The 16,053-nt window shown below is 39.8% G+C and overlaps 1 protein-coding gene across 1 annotated transcript in view; it reads left to right on the top strand.

Moving 5' to 3' along the window:
- The window catches only part of zmynd12 (zinc finger, MYND-type containing 12), a 35,947-nt gene extending 23,394 nt beyond the window's left edge, over positions 1 to 12,553 (top strand). Inside the window, exon 8 of the mRNA XM_072586638.1 lies at positions 6,611 to 12,553. Within this exon, the coding sequence (XP_072442739.1) occupies positions 6,611 to 6,772 (162 nt within the window). The 3' untranslated portion in view covers positions 6,773 to 12,553. The remainder of the gene's footprint in view (positions 1 to 6,610) is intronic.
- Positions 12,554 to 16,053: the final 3,500 nt, after the last annotated feature.

A 16,053-nucleotide genomic window follows, 5' to 3' on the forward strand; every position in this document is an offset into this window, starting at 1 on the left:
CCAGTACTTCCCCTAATCGGAGAAATGACGACATGTTCTTCATGGCCTTCAGCATGTCATTGATAACGAACATCTTGCCAATGTCATCCCTACAACTTCACTTCTCCCTTCTCCCTTCAAATAATTGCCAAACCTTAAACAAACCATCATTCGCAGCAAACTACCCAGCCTTGAGGACAACATCAACCACAATAACGCACAACCCAGCCACGGCAACCTCTGCAAAACATGCCAGATCATTGACATAGGTACTACCATAACATGTGGGAACACCACCCACCACGTGCACAGCAGGTACTCACGTGACTTGGCCAGTGTTGTCTACCTCATACGCTGCAGGTAAGGTTGTCCCAAGGCATGGTATATTGGCAAGACACTACAACAGGTGAATGGACACTGTGCAACAATCACCAAACAGGAATGTTCCCTTCCTGCCGGAGAACACTTTAGCGGTCAAGAACATTCATCTTCTGATCTTCAGGTAAGTGCCTTCGAGATGCACAATGCAGAATTGCTGAGCAGAAACTGATAGCCAAGTTCCATACCCACAAAGATGGCCTAAACCGTGATCTTGGATTCATGCCATGCTTTCTGTAACCTCACCATACTGTTCAATATTTGTAAAATCTTTCTTACAGTTCTGTTTTAACACCATCACCTTGATAATTTATGATCTCTCTACCATAATTAGTTTGTAGAGTTTTTAATTACTTGTTACTTTGGTTAGACTCTTGGCATGCAACTCTTATACCTATCAAGTTATTCCAGCCATTTGGTTTGTCTCCACCACCATGTTATTCTTAATTTTTTGTAGTTGTCTCTCTGCCTCAATTAATCAGATCATGTCATCTCTTCACTTGCTATTCAGCTGTTGACACTGTATTCACACTGTCTGACACTTTTGATAAACTGCAAAGACTTGTTAGTTAGACTGTTGACATTCCAGGTTAAAAACAATGACTGTAGATGCTGGAAACCAGATTCTGGATTAGTGGTGCTGGAAGAGCACAGCAGTTCAGGCAGCATCCAAGGAGCTTCGAAATCGACGTTTCGGGCAAAAGCCCTTCATCAGGAATAAAGGCAGTGAGCCTGAAGTGTGGAGAGATAAGCTAGAGGAGGGTGGGGGTGGGGAGAAAGTACAATAGAGTACAATGGGTGAGTGGGGGAGGGGATGAAGGTGATAGGTCAGGGAGGAGAGGGTGGAGTGGATGGGTGGAAAAGGAGATAGACAGGTAGGACAAGTCCGGACAAGTCATGGGGACAGTGCTGAGCTGGAGGTTTGGAACTAGGGTGAGGTGGGGGAAGGGGAAATGAGGAAACTGATGAAGTCCACATTGATGCCCTGGGGTTGAAGTGTTCCGAGGTGGAAGATGAGGCGTCTGGTGGTGAGGGAGCGGCAGTGAAGGAGGCCCAGGACCTCCATGTCCTCGGCAGAGTGGGAGGGGGAGTTGAAATGTTGGGCCACGGGGCAGTGTGGTTGATTGGTGCGGGTGTCCCGGAGATGTTCCCTAAAGCGCTCTGCTAGGAGGCGCCCAGTCTCGCCAATGTAGAGGAGACAGCAACGGATACAATAAATGATATTAGTGGATGTGCAAATGAAACTTTGATGGATGTGGAAGGCGCCTTTAGGGCCTTGGATAGAGGTGAGGGAGGAGGTGTGGGCGCAGGTTTTACAGTTCCTGCAGTGGCAGGGGAAAGTGCCAGGATGGGAGGGTTGGTTGTAGGGGGGCGTCCACCCTGACCTTAAATTTACCTGGACTATCTCTGACACCTCCCTCCCCTTCCTGGACGTTTCCATCTCCATTAATTACGACCGACTTGACACTGACATTTTTTACAAACCCATCAACTCCCACAGCTACCTGGATTACACCTCTTCCCACCCTACCTCTTGCAAAAATGCCATCCCGTATTCCCAATTCCTCCGCCTCTGCCGTATCTGCTCCCAGGAGGACCAGTTCCACCACAGAACACATCAGATGGCCTCCTTCTTTAGAGACTGCAATTTCCCTTCCCACGTGGTTAAAGATGCCCTCCAACGCATCTCGTCCACATCCCGCACCTCTGCCCTCAGACCCCACCCCTCCAACTGTAACAAAGACAGAACGCCCCTGGTGTTCACCTTCCACCCTCATCCACCGACATTTCCGCCACCTCCAAACAGACCCCACCACCAGGAATATATTTCCCTCCCCACCCCTTTCCGCCTTCCGCAAAGACCGTTTCCTCCGTGACTACCTGGTCAGGTCCACGCCCCCCTACAACCCACCGTCCCATCCTGGCACTTTCCCCTGCCACTGCAGGAACTGTAAAACCTGCGCCCACACCTCCTCCCTCCCTCTATCCAAGGCCCTAAAGGAGCCTTCCACATCCATCAAAGTTTTACTTGCACATCCACGAATATCATTTATTGTATCCGTTGCTCCCGATGTGGTCTCCTTTACATTGGGGAGACTGGGCGCCTCCAAGCAGAGTGCTTTAGGGAACATCTCCGGGACACCCGCACCAATCAACCACACCGTCGCGTGGCCCAACATTTCAACTCCCCCTCCCACTCTGCTGAGGACATGGAGGTCCTGGGCCTCCTGCACCGCCGCTCCCTCACCACCAGTTGCCTGGAGGAAGAACGCCTCATCTTCTGCCTCGGAACACTTCAATCCCAGGGCATCAATGTGGACTTCAACAGTTTCCTCACTTCCCCTTCCCCCACCTCACCCTAGTTCCAAACTTCTAGCTCAGCACTGTCCCCATGACTTGACCGGACTTGTCCTACCTGCCTATCTCCTTTTCCACCCTCTCCTCCCTGACCTATCACCTTCATCCCCTCCCCCACTCACCCATTGTACTCTATGCTACTTTCTACCCACCCCCACCCTCCTCTAGCTTATCTCTCAACGCTTCAGGCTCACTGCCTTTATTCCTGATGAAGGGCTTTTGCCCGAAACGTCGATTTCGAAGCTCCTTGGATGCTGCCTGAACTGCTGTGCTCTTCCAGCACCACTAATTCAGAACGTTGACATTCCACTCACAGCATTTGCACTATCTTTTGATCTCTGTGCCAATAACTTCTGTGCCTGTGTGCTTCCCTTCACCTCAACGTTGAGCTAATGTGTTGTGTGTTCTAAAAACTGCTCTCTTGATTTGTTTTTTTAAAAACGTTCCTTTTATTTTTTGTGGTTCTTAAAAGAACCTTAAAAGTAGCAGCACTCAAATACCTTGTGATTTTAAATAAACCTTTTGGGACTATAACCTGGTGCATGAATTCTGACGTACTTCTGTGAATGCCTACCATTGCTTGTTTCTGTCATTCCTGCTCATCTATCCACCCAGTTAATTTTATTTCTAATTCTATCCTCATTTTAACTTTAACCCTGTTCTCATTTCATTGTAATTTCCCTTAAGTTAAACACAGTTGTTTGTGACCCACATTTTGCACTCTCAAAATGAATATTAACTTCAATCATGTTAACTTCACTCGTTGCTTGAGGATCTTTTACTCGGGTCTTTTATTAAACCTGCCTCATTACTCATTACTAGATCCAAGGTAGCCTGCTCTCTAGTTGGCTCCAGAGATATTGCTGTAGGAAACTATCCCGAATGCACTCAATGAATTTTTTATTGTAGCTAACCTTTCCAATTTGATTAACGAAATTAACAAGATGATTAAAATCAATCATAATTATTGCCCTGTTCTTTTTATATGCTACTATTTGATTTATCACCTTCTCTACAGAGTGGTTACTGTTTTGGGGTCTGTACACTACTCCGACCAATATCTTCCATCTCTTGCTGTTTTTGTTTTTACCTTTGCCCAAATGGACTCGACATCATTTGAGCCTGGATTGTCTGTCACAACCATCCTCATTTCCACTTTTAATACCAGCACTATGCCACCACCTTTCCCATCCCTCCGATCTTTCTGAAAAATAAAACATCACTGAATATCAAGTTCCAGTTTTGATCTTCTTGTAATCATGTTTCCACATATAGATCATATTCATTTATCTTGATTTGCACCAGTTTGTCTATCTTATTCTGAATGCTTCATGCATTGAGATGTAAAGTCTTTAAAGTTTGTTATAATATCAAATTTACTTACATTTTTATGGTTCCTTGCAGCAATATGAAGTTTACATATTCTGTCTCTTCCTTTTATGGTTACAATTAGCCACATTATTAACCTGCAATTCTACCTTCTCTTTTACATTTGATTTCCCAATTTTTAAGCAACTTAACCCCACGCAAAAGATTAGAATATTAGATTAGATTAGATTACTTATGTGAGATGAGGGAAATCATGGGGGGAGATGAGCACATGGACATTGTTAGGCTCAATTAAAATGAATCCAATGGTAGATTAGATTATCACAATTCTCTGCTAAATTTACACACTACTACTCGCCGCCTTGTCACAGAGCTGGTGGTACCTGTGGACCTGTAATCCAGTAAGAGTCAGTGGGATGAGGAGAGACCATCTGTATAGAGAACAGACAAGTTAATGTTTCAAGTTTGTTCAGCAAAATTGCCTGTTTTCTTCAGATTCTTGTCTTCAGAATCCATAACAGCTCATCCCAGTGTCAAATGAAAATAGCCTTTTTTTTTAAGAACCCCCCAAAATAAGAGAAAAGTTAAATCAATAGAGCAGTTTTTAGAACAACGTTATCCCAATTATGCAGAACTTCCTTTGAAGCTTTGTACTACCTGGTTGACATTCTTACTGCAAAAAAAAGTTTTTCTTTATTCAAAACTTAAGCCCACTGAGGCTTCAAGCCAATCCATGTCCAACAACCTGCTCTGAAAACTGCTCACATTTTGACAACTGTGAAAATTGGAACACAGCAGCTAACATAATCCATGACATTCCAAACCAATCAATAACATTCTAAACAGAACTCTCAATGCTCTTAAAAGAAAAAAAGTCAATTTCCTCTCTCCCAATGTTAACTGCCAAAAACAAATTAGTTCTTCCTTGAGCCATAATCTGTGTACCACGGTTTGTTAAAATTGATCCATTAGGATTGGAGATAAATTGTTTACAAACAGACCCATAACACAAAGAAAAACATTCAATCTATACTCCATCTCATGCAAGTATTAAATACAATATCAAATCTACCACTTTCACATTTAACCCTGTTTAGCATATCACCACTCAGAGAAAGGAGGATGAATGTACTCAAACAAGACTGACTTTTATTTAATAAGCTCAGTAAGAAATAAGAGAACAGACAAATACCTGGAACAGATCCTGAGCATCAAGCACTGCAGGTATATACGATTACAGATTATATAGGCAATCTCAGAAGGTACAATATCGGTACTCAAGAGGCCTCCACAAGGCTTGAGATAACGCAAACCACATCATGTATTCAGAGGGAAGAGTAGCTCTGATTATACTCCCATCAATTCATATCTTGGACAGAATCAAGAATCTTAAAATTCAGAGGAATTTTTAAAAAATCTACTGCTGGTCAAAACTGCATTTTATTTGGCAGACGCAACATATCTATAAATCTTCAAAATACATCACAGGAAAACAATAGAGGAATCTGCTTGCCGTTCATAAATAGGTGAAACTCTTTTGTGAAAATGTTAATTTGAAACATTGTCTTTTCATTTGAGAAACACATGCATTAATGCAAAATCTGAGAGAAAAATTCATAACGAAATTAATCTTGTATCATATGACTAAACCCATCCATAAAATTTCAAAGGTTCTGAATAATACCACAGTAAATACTTTTTTAAAAAAAGTCTTTACTAACTGAACTGTAGTCAAAGTCCTGCAACACTTTATGCCTACAGCAAGTTAATTGAGTAAAACATGAAAATGATCGATGACTCATTGAAATACATGGTTCATTATTCTGATTACTGTGGCAGTCCAATTCCCACTCTGTATTTTCTCAGAGTTTGCCTAACAATATGAGATTACTGATCATTCTGTCCGTAAAGCAAAGAATATTAATAGAAGCATTTTCAAAGCACTGGAATTTGCATTGGTTTGTCTTCAAAAGCTGTAACATTGATAAGAGTAGTGTAATTCACAGTTGGCTGATTAATTTTGTAATATACTTGAATGATCTGTGATCATAGTGGGAGAACTCTGGGGAAATCAGGTAAATTGTTTTCTCTCAGATGGAGTACAAGAGCCTGTTTCCCTGGTTGAAGAGTTTAGAACTAGAGATCAATATCAGGATAATGGATCAACTATTTAGGTACGTGTGTAAATAAATTTCTCCTCATGTAACAGTGCGAAATTTTTGGAATTCTCTACCCCATAGCACTATTGATGATCCAATGGCAGAGCAGACTTGATGGGCTGAATGGCCTAACTCTGCTCCTCTCTTATGATGCTGCGTCAATGAGAAAAAGATCAAGGCTTTAGGAAAATAATGCAACTGATGAAATTGATCAGGAAGAATCCTACTGAATGGATGAGCAGGCTCAAAGTGCTGTATATAGCTTACTCTTGCTCTTTTTATTTGTTTTATAATAGGGCAAGAATGGTCTATTAGAAACCTTACATAAAAGAGCAATTCCTTTAGAACTTTCCTGAAAAGAAAATCCATATTCCTTTAACACAGGAATGTCTCTTTTCTTATAACAGGCTGTTGAATATGCAAAACTGGCTCTGGAGGACAGCCAGCTGCTTCTGCACAATGAGAAAGCAATTGGTAGCATCACACGTATTCTTGAGATGGCTGAAAAGGCACTGTCATATCCTGGAGGAAAGGGACCATCCCCCTACGCATGGGCTAATTCATGCTAAAAGTTATTAGGCTATGTGTCTCAGGGTAAATAAAAACAGAACACTGGATATAAAAATTTGAAAGTGGTATGGGACACAGCAATGACAAAAAAGTTTGAGGTTCTTGAACAAAGACTGCAATAAATCAGGATACATGAGCTTCAACTGACAATGAAAAGCAAATAATGCATAACTGCATCAGCAATGCCTTATTTATACAGCACCTTATGTCTCACAAACATCTTCCATAGGATACAGTATTTTTAAATATAATGACTTATGGACAAAAATTACAATTGTTTTACAGACTGCAAAATCTCTCAACCTGAAGTGATAAAGATTTGGTAGGAAGAACCAGGGCAGGTAATAGAAAGGAGTGCAGGAGCACATTGATCAATGGATGTCAGTGCACAAATTGCTGAAGGTGGCAAGACAGGTTGAGAAACGGATACAAGATCCTGGACTTTAAAAGTAATTAGGCTGGTGAATTTTATATTTTTTTAAAAACCCTCTAGTTCAGTTTCAAATGCTGCATTGCATTCAATTCCAGGCAGAATTGAAGAATGTGAAGGCAATTAGAGTTTGTACAGGAAAGATTTATGGTAATGGTTCCAGGGGACTTCAGACACTTGGAAAAATTGGGAGCTGGGAAAGTTCTCTTCAGGGAAAAGAAGGTAGAAATAAAATTTCACAGAAATGTTCATAAACCAGACAGAGAAGTTAGAGAGAAACTGCTTCCATCAGTGGAAGGATCAAGAACCAATTAATTCTTTTGCCAGTAATTGTTAAAGGTGACACAAAGAAAACATTTTTATGCAGCAAGCATAAAGCACTTTCAGAGAACACTGGAGAGTGTTTCTATCTTGGCTTTCACAAAAGAAGTGGTAGGTGCCATAGGGAGTGTTGCTGAATAAAATCAACCAAGCAATAGTCATTAATGCCAGTTGGATGGGTATATGAATAGGAAAGGTTTTGAGGGGTATGGGGCAAGTGCTGGCAAATGGGACTAGATCAGGTTGGGATGTCGGGTCAGCGTGGATGAATTCGATCAAAGGATCTGTTTCTGTACAATATGACTATGACGAACTGTATATTTATCTAAAGGGAAAGTATTTACAGCAGCACAGTGGCTCAGTGGTTAGCACTGCTGCCTCACAGCACCAGGGTCCCAGGTTCAATTCTGGCCTCGGGTACTTGTCTGTGTGGAGTTTGCACATTCTCCCCGTATCTGTGTGGGTTTCCTCCGGGTGCTCCGGTTTCCTCCCACAATCCAAAGATGCGCAGGTTCGGTGAATTGGCCATGCTAAATTGCCCATAATGTTAGATGCATTAGTCAGAGGGAAATGGGACTGGGTGGGTTGCTCTTTGGAGGGCCAGTGTGGACTTGTTGGGTCAAAGGGCCTGTTTCCACACCGTAGGTAATCTAACCTAATCAGAGTTACAGGTGGGTAAGTGGGACTGGCTGAGTTACTGCAACCATTTTATGCACTGAAAAATCCTATCTATAAATAGCAGTTAGAGAAATTACCTATTACTCTCTTTTTAGGTTGAGGGAGAAGCGTGGCTTGGATAACAAAACATGCACTACACTTTGAAATATTGTCACAGGACAAAGAATGTTCATCAAAACTGACAAGCTAGGTCTCAGTTTAACATTTCATTAACAGCCTCTTCAACCAAGCAGTAGTCATGAATACCTCCGTAATAGCCATGGAGATAGATGGGTTTAAAAAGACAAAGCAAATAGAAATCAGCTGACACTACATTTGACCAAATAAAGAGTAGAAATACAGGAAACACAAAAGTTTAACTACATTAGTTAGCTAATCATATTGGAAATTTATGAAGTTCAATTTATTTTCACAAGGAGAATAATACTGGATTCCTGCTGTACTTGAGTAGGCAATTTCAATACAGTACTGAGATGAGTATAGTAACGTTTCCGGAACTTCATCTGATATATGGCTACACAAAGCATTAGAACAGTGGCAGGTATTGTCAGAAGCCATTTTCTTTTCCAGGCACCTTATTTCACTATCAAAATGTCATGGTTGAGCCCAATCCTTTCCTTCTCAGATATTTGAAAACATTTGGTAGCATCAAGTTCCATAAGTAGAATAACAAGTCCATAATTGCCCACAGTACACTGGCAACGATTGTGATCCACTTCATGGCATAGTTAGAACATTACAGCGCAGTACAGACCCTTCGGCCCTCGATGTTGCACCGACCTTTGAAACCAATCTGAAGCCCATCTAACCTACACTATTCCATTTTCATCCATATGTTTATCCAATGACCATTTAAATGCCCTTAAAGTTGGCAAGTCTACTACTGTTGCAGACGGGCATTCCATGCCCTTACTACTCTCTCAGAGTAAAGAAACTACCTCTGACCTCGGTCCTATATCTATCACCCCTCAATTTAAAGCTATGTCCCCTTGTCCTAGCCATCACCATCTGAGAAAAAAGGCTCTCACTGTCCACTCTATCTAATTCTCTGATCATCTTGACTCTATTAAGTCACCTCTCAACCTTCTCTCTGACAAAAACAGCCTCAAGTCCCACAGCCTTTCCTCATAAGACACTCCCTCCATACCAAGCAACATTCTGGTAAATCTCCTCTGCACCCTTTCCAAAGCTTCCACATCCTTCCTTGAATGCAGCGATACCAACTACCTTACACTTTTCTACCTGACCACCCCACAGTACATGCTGTATAAAAACCAAATTGAATATCAACCATTGTCTTCAAATCTTCATCAATGATCATCGACTGGGACTGCCATAGTGTTAAAGGTTTAGATGGAGAGAAATTTCTTAAGTACGTACGAGACAATTTTCTGATTCAGTATGTGGATGTACCTACTAGAGAAGGTGCAAAGCTTGACCTATCTTGGGAAATAAGGCAGGGCAGGTGACTGAGGTGTCAGTGGGGGAGCACTTTGGGGCCAGTGACCATACTTCTATTCGTTTTAAAATAGTGATGAAAACGGATAGACCAGATCTAAAAGTTGAAGTTCTAAATTGGAGAAAGGCCAATTTTGACGGTATTTGGCAAGAACTTTCAAAAGCTGATTGGAGGCAGATGTTCGCAGGCAAAGGGACACTTGGAAAATGGAAAGCCTTCAAAAATGAGATAAAAAGAACCCAGAGAAAGTATATTCCTGTCAGGGTGAAAGGAAAGGCTGGTAGGTCTAGGGAATGCTGGATGACGAAAGAAATTGAGGGTTTGGTTAAGAAAAAGAAGGAAGCATATGTCAGGTACAGACAGGATAGATCAAGTGAATTCTTAGAAGAGTATAAAGGAAGTAGGAGTATACTTAAGAGGGAAATCAGGAGGGCAAAAAGGGGACATGAGATAGCTTTGGCAAATAGAATTAAGGAGAATCTAAAGGGTTTTTACAAATATATTAAGGATAAAAGGGTAACTAGGGAGAGAATAGGGCCCCTCAAAGATCAGCAAGACGGCCTTTGTGTGGAGCCACAGAAAATGGGGGAGATACTAAATGAATATTTTGCATCAGTATTTACTGTGGAAAAGGATATGGAAGATATAGACTGTAGGGAAATAGATGGTGACATCTTGCAACATGTCCAGATTACAGAGGAGGAAGTGCTGGATGTCTTGAAATGGGAAAAGGTGGATAAATCCCCAGGACCTGATCAGGTGTACCCGAGAACTCTGTGGGAAACTAGAGAAGTGATTGCTGGGCCTCTTGCTGGGATATTTGTATCATCGATATTCACAGATGAGGTGCCGGAAGACTGGAGGTTGGCAAACGTGGTGTCACTGTTTAAGAAGGGCGGTAAAGACAAACCAGGGAAAACAAATCTTAGCAGGACTTATACACTTAATGGTAAAAACCTAGGGAGTGTTGCTGAACAAAGAGACCTTGGAGTGCAGGTTCATAGTTCCTTGAAAGTGGAGTCGCAGGTAGATAGGTTAGTGAAGAAGGCATTTGGTATGCTTTGCTTTATTGGTCAGAGTATTGAGTACAGGAGTTGGGAAGTCATGTTGTGGCTGTACAGGACATTGGTTAGGCCATTGTTGGAATATTGTGTGCAATTCTAGTCTCCTTCCTATCAGAAAGATGTTGTGAAACTTGAATGGGTTCAGAAAAGATTTACTAGGATGTTGCCAGGGTTGGAGGATTTGAGCTATAGGGAGAGGCTGAACAGGCTGGGGCTGTTTTCCCTGGAGCGTCGGAGGCTGAGGGGTGACCTTATAGAGGTTTACAAAATTAAGAGGGGCATGGATCAGGTAAATAGGCAAGTCTTTTCGCTGGGGTCAGGGAGTCCAGAACTAGAAGGCATAGGTTTAGGCTGAGAGGGGAAAGATATAAAAGAGACCTAAGGGACAACTTTTTCACACAGAGGCTGACACAATTGCAACATTTAAGAGGCATTTGGATGGGTACGTGAATAGGAAGGGTTTGGAGGGATATAGGTCGGGTGCTGGCAGGTGGGACTAGATTGGATTGGAATATCTGGTCGGCATGGACGGGTTGGACCGAACGGTCTGTTTCCATGCTGTATATCTCTATGATTTTATCAGAGGAATTTTCATGCCTCAACCACCTTCAACACTTTTTGCAAGTGGTCCTCAAACTTAGTATGTCTCTACAGATTTTCATCTCCCATTTTTAATCCCCAATATCCAGGGGTCACAACTGACCAGAAATATAACTGGTCCACCATATACATAAAAGTAGATCAGTCTATTTCATCTCAACTCCCCAAAGCATTTCCACCATATATAAAATAGAAACTAGGGCGGAATGTGATAAAATACTATTTTCCCAAATGATTGCAGCTTCAGTAACATTTCAGGGCAAAACAGCCTCCTAAACCTACAGCTCCTACTGCCTAGAAGGCATGGATAGCAAGCAAATGGGAAATCACGGCATTCAAGTTCCTCCCCAGATTGCACCAACCTATTCAGAAATAAATCCTGATTTCATTAATGTTGGATCAAACTCTTGGAACTCCTTCAAAAGAGTATTGTGTGAATACCTTCACCTCTTGGACTACAGAAGATCAAGGCAGTTGCTCACCATCATCTTCACAAAGGGATTTTTTTTTAAAATCACAGTATAGAGCAGTAGTCCCAATTAATAAATTGCTTTCAAATGTGGCACCTGGCTACCCTGATATGAGAGTGTGATCTCAACAAAGAATTTAATATCTTTGCAATAGAATATGTTGCACATCTACTTGAATACTTTGAAGGGAAACATGGCAGTAAGTATGGAATATCTACCAAATTGCAGATTAAACTGAAGGTAAAAGGAAGTAATTGCATTTTTTAATTTTTAAAATACATGCAGTGAAAAACTTACTTTGGTTTGCATCAGAAATGATCAAATGATCAAAAAGGAAAGTGTGATATCTATAGCCAAAAGTGGAAACAAGCATTAACATGGAACAAAGTAATCTGAAGTGTTTCCTACTGCATTGTAAATGAATAAAAGTATTATTAAATTGAACTTTGCAGGAACGGTAGAACATATGGCAAGTTATACTTATTTCCCTTGTCCACCTATAATACCCGAAGTCCTGGGTTACAAAAGTCCAGAGAAAATAGAAAACTCACTTCTTAGTAAAGTTTATAAATGACCATTTAATGTCAAAAATATGGGATGGAAAAGTGCTTTTAATTGTCTGCAGAACCAAAGTATCTTGTGTTTGGTGTAATTATCTATTTATCCATTTTAAGAAAAATGAAAGAAACAACTCAGCTTATTTGATTATTTTCATTTTAATGAGTCATTTTATTACATTCTAAAAAATGAAACATAAGTATATGTACAGTATTCACCATGATCAATGTGACTAACACCATATCCTTGGCTTTCCAACTGGCTATTCAAGTACCAGTAATTGGCCAGCTTCACCAGCACTTGGTCAGTTTGCATCACTTGGTAGGAGTTTCACTTTCAAACTGCAACATCAATAAACATTCTATCAACTTGCAAAGAAAGAACTGCAAACAGCTTAGGGCTGATTTTATTTTTCTTTTGAAAAGGTTGCTATCAAACCCAATCTACACCTTAGCATTTAGAGTGTTTACTGATGTTTACAAAATGTAGTGTTTCATAGTTTGTATTACTGATGTGACTCTTTCTCTTCATTCATTCACCACTGGTCTGGCTGTTCCCCAAAGACTTAAATATAAAACAGCGCAGGAAAAACAACTGATGGACACAAACATTCTGCTAAACTTCTATAGTCTCCACAAACCAATGCAAATATTTTATTTGTTAATGAAGGCGAAGTCTCCTAAATGGAGGTAAACTTCTATAGTCTCCACAAACCAATACAAATATTTTATTTGTGAATGGAGAAGTCTCCTAAATGGAGGTTTCCTGAAGAAGCGCTCATGCCCGAAACGTCGATTCTCCTGCTCCTTGGATGCTGCCTGACCTGCTGCGCTTTTCCAGCAACACATTTTCAGCTCTGATCTCCAGCATCTGCAGTCCTCACTTTCTCCTAAATGGAGGTAGTGTTAACTGTTGCTTTATCCTGCATAGTTTAAAATTTCTCTCCCCTTGTACCAATTCTTTAAAATGATTTGAATTTATTTTAAATTATACAATTCTTGAAACATAAGATCATAGATGTTTTTGTACTTAGAATTCTTCAGTCCTCAGTGCAACTCAAGTCTACTGAAACAATGAAAGTTGGTTTAAAACTCCACGTAAATTTGGAAGCAAGTTAGATATTTAGGAGTTCAGTTTTACCATTCTAAAGATCATGAAACCCCTACCAAGCATTCTTAATCTTATTAGTCCTTCAAACTTTCAATCACCACATGTCAATCCACTTACCAGTTAACCACACTGACATCTGTACATTCATGAAAGACATGCAGGCTCTCTCTCTTTCTCTCTCTCCCCCAGATACATACACACACATAAAGATAATGCATAACATATAATGCAAGTAGTAACCCACAACTGCACTAAGATTTTCCAAAGGAGTCAAATAATGCAAAGTTTGTGTCCTGATGATAAAACTAAATGGCTGAGACAAATTTTTGGACACAGGATGGCCTCTGTGTGAACAGGAAGCAAACCTGATTTTTTTTATCATCAGAAAATAAGTTACTATTCATTTTATTATACCTTTGGGCTACAGTCACACAGCTGTAAAACAAACAGCAGCACAACCATATTGTGCAGGCAGCATGTCAAGAGGCACTGGTTTTACAAATGGAAAATTCCTTGCTTCAGACTCCTCGAATATTCAAATGATGGCCTGACGGATAGGTACTTAATAACCAATAGTAAAAATGATTTTTAAAAAATTTATAATAAAGTTTATAAAATATCCTATGTGTGTCAAAAATACAAGAAAAGCTTACAATAGTTTATAAACTTGCAAATTCTAGCTGCCATTTGGACAAGATCACAAAAACAGGAGATAAATTCAGATCTATAAAAGTTTTCAGCTGATATATAAAGGTACTTTTGGTGCTGATCACTACCAATTTCCATGCCATCCAGAACTGCAGCCCAAGGGTTTAATGGATTATTTTAAACAGAAAGTATTTTTCTGTAATGTTTTAAATGTCACAGTCAATATTTTTACAACTCTCAAAACCTTGACGCTGAAAAGAGCCGACCAATTCTGTAAGATCAGATCTGAATCAAACCCCACTATGCAATATGTGCAAGCATAATATATAACCAATGATACATACACGGAATACAAACCACTGGCTGAAATGAGTCACCTTTTAGTTTACCTTAAGGAAATCACCATTAAAAGTTGATTTCCAGATCATACACAAATGGACTGTAATGGAAAATTCTGCACTTAAATGTTGTTTTACCTTCTATATGATTATTTAAAACAAGTATAGTGCATATATCCCAAATAATTTCTCTGAAGATAGTTACATATATTTTCAGGCTTTGGTAATTCAAATCAGTTCAGCTATGTCCCCAGGATATGTTATCAAGAGTATTTGATTGCACAACTGCCTTTTACACAAATTCACTGATGTCCTTTGACTATTGTGTCAATTACATTTGAACAAGGCACCCAATCTTACATGCTCACAATCACACATAAAAAACAATCTTGCTCCAAACACAATGTTCTACAGGGAAACAGTTAGTGAAACTGCCAATAAATTCAAACTTCACAGCTGTACAGTTCAGTGCATTGGAACACTCACAGCTTACTTTTACAATGTACATTTTCAGACCTCTCCCTCCCACCCCTCCCCAAATGTTTAAAGAACACTGAGCATTTATGAAATAAGCAGTAAAAGCATAAACTCAACAGTTTTTGGATGTTCAAATATTTTTTTTCTCTTAAATACAAGTTAAATTTAATTCCTAACTACATATGTATAATATTCTACTCATGCCTGGAGAATGGGACAGGGCTGCCTCTCCTGCTCTCACTCATATCTGTAAACACAATGGAATGTCAGGATTTGTAAGGCTGCCTCTGTCTTACACTCTGTACAATGAACTGCTTTCAAATCTGTCATATATAGAGACCATATTAATGCTGTAAAAGATCGACAATTGAGGTTGAAATCTCAATTCTAGGGGCATATACTTCAAATGTTTCCAGTGCAGTGCTTTGTTGTTTTGCCAAAGTTGGGCTTATAAATTCATCCCACAGTTTTGAGTATCATGGAAAGAAGACTATCCATCAGGTAAAATAAATATTTATTGGTCAGACAAATGTAAACATTCTGCATTAATATTTCTGTTTGGATGCCCACAACTCTAAGGAAAGGTAGAACACAGAGAAACTGAATAAATAGGGTCAAATCTCTTCCCTCGCCTCCCGTACAAAAAAAAAATCATTTTAGAATCATCAGTGGGGGCAGTTGCAATTTTAAAAAGAAAAATCAAATTTTAGTCTCAACATACATCAATTAAATGATTTCAATAGTAATGACATAATACAATTAATTAACCTTGCCAGCCTGTTAACTAGCTAGCATTCAGCAGTTTACATGAGAACACATTTTGTACACAGTATATTTTTTCTTTTCCCTAACCCCCTTTACAATTTTAGGTTAATTTTAAAAGTACAAATCATTTTAAAATTTATTTTCTTACTGTATCTTACTGCTACAGAACAAAGTTATATGCTAACTTATTCAATCAGCTTAACTTACTGTGATCAGGATATATCCTATGCGCAACCATAATAAACACCAGCCAGTCGTTTTACTCAGTTAAAACAATACATAAAATCAGCAAATTCTTTAACTGACTGAAACATTTGAGGGGGTGTGCACCAATGATATATAAAATGTTTCCTTTACCTTTT

Source organism: Chiloscyllium punctatum, chromosome 16, assembly GCF_047496795.1.
Source record: "Chiloscyllium punctatum isolate Juve2018m chromosome 16, sChiPun1.3, whole genome shotgun sequence".
NCBI lineage: Eukaryota > Metazoa > Chordata > Chondrichthyes > Orectolobiformes > Hemiscylliidae > Chiloscyllium > Chiloscyllium punctatum.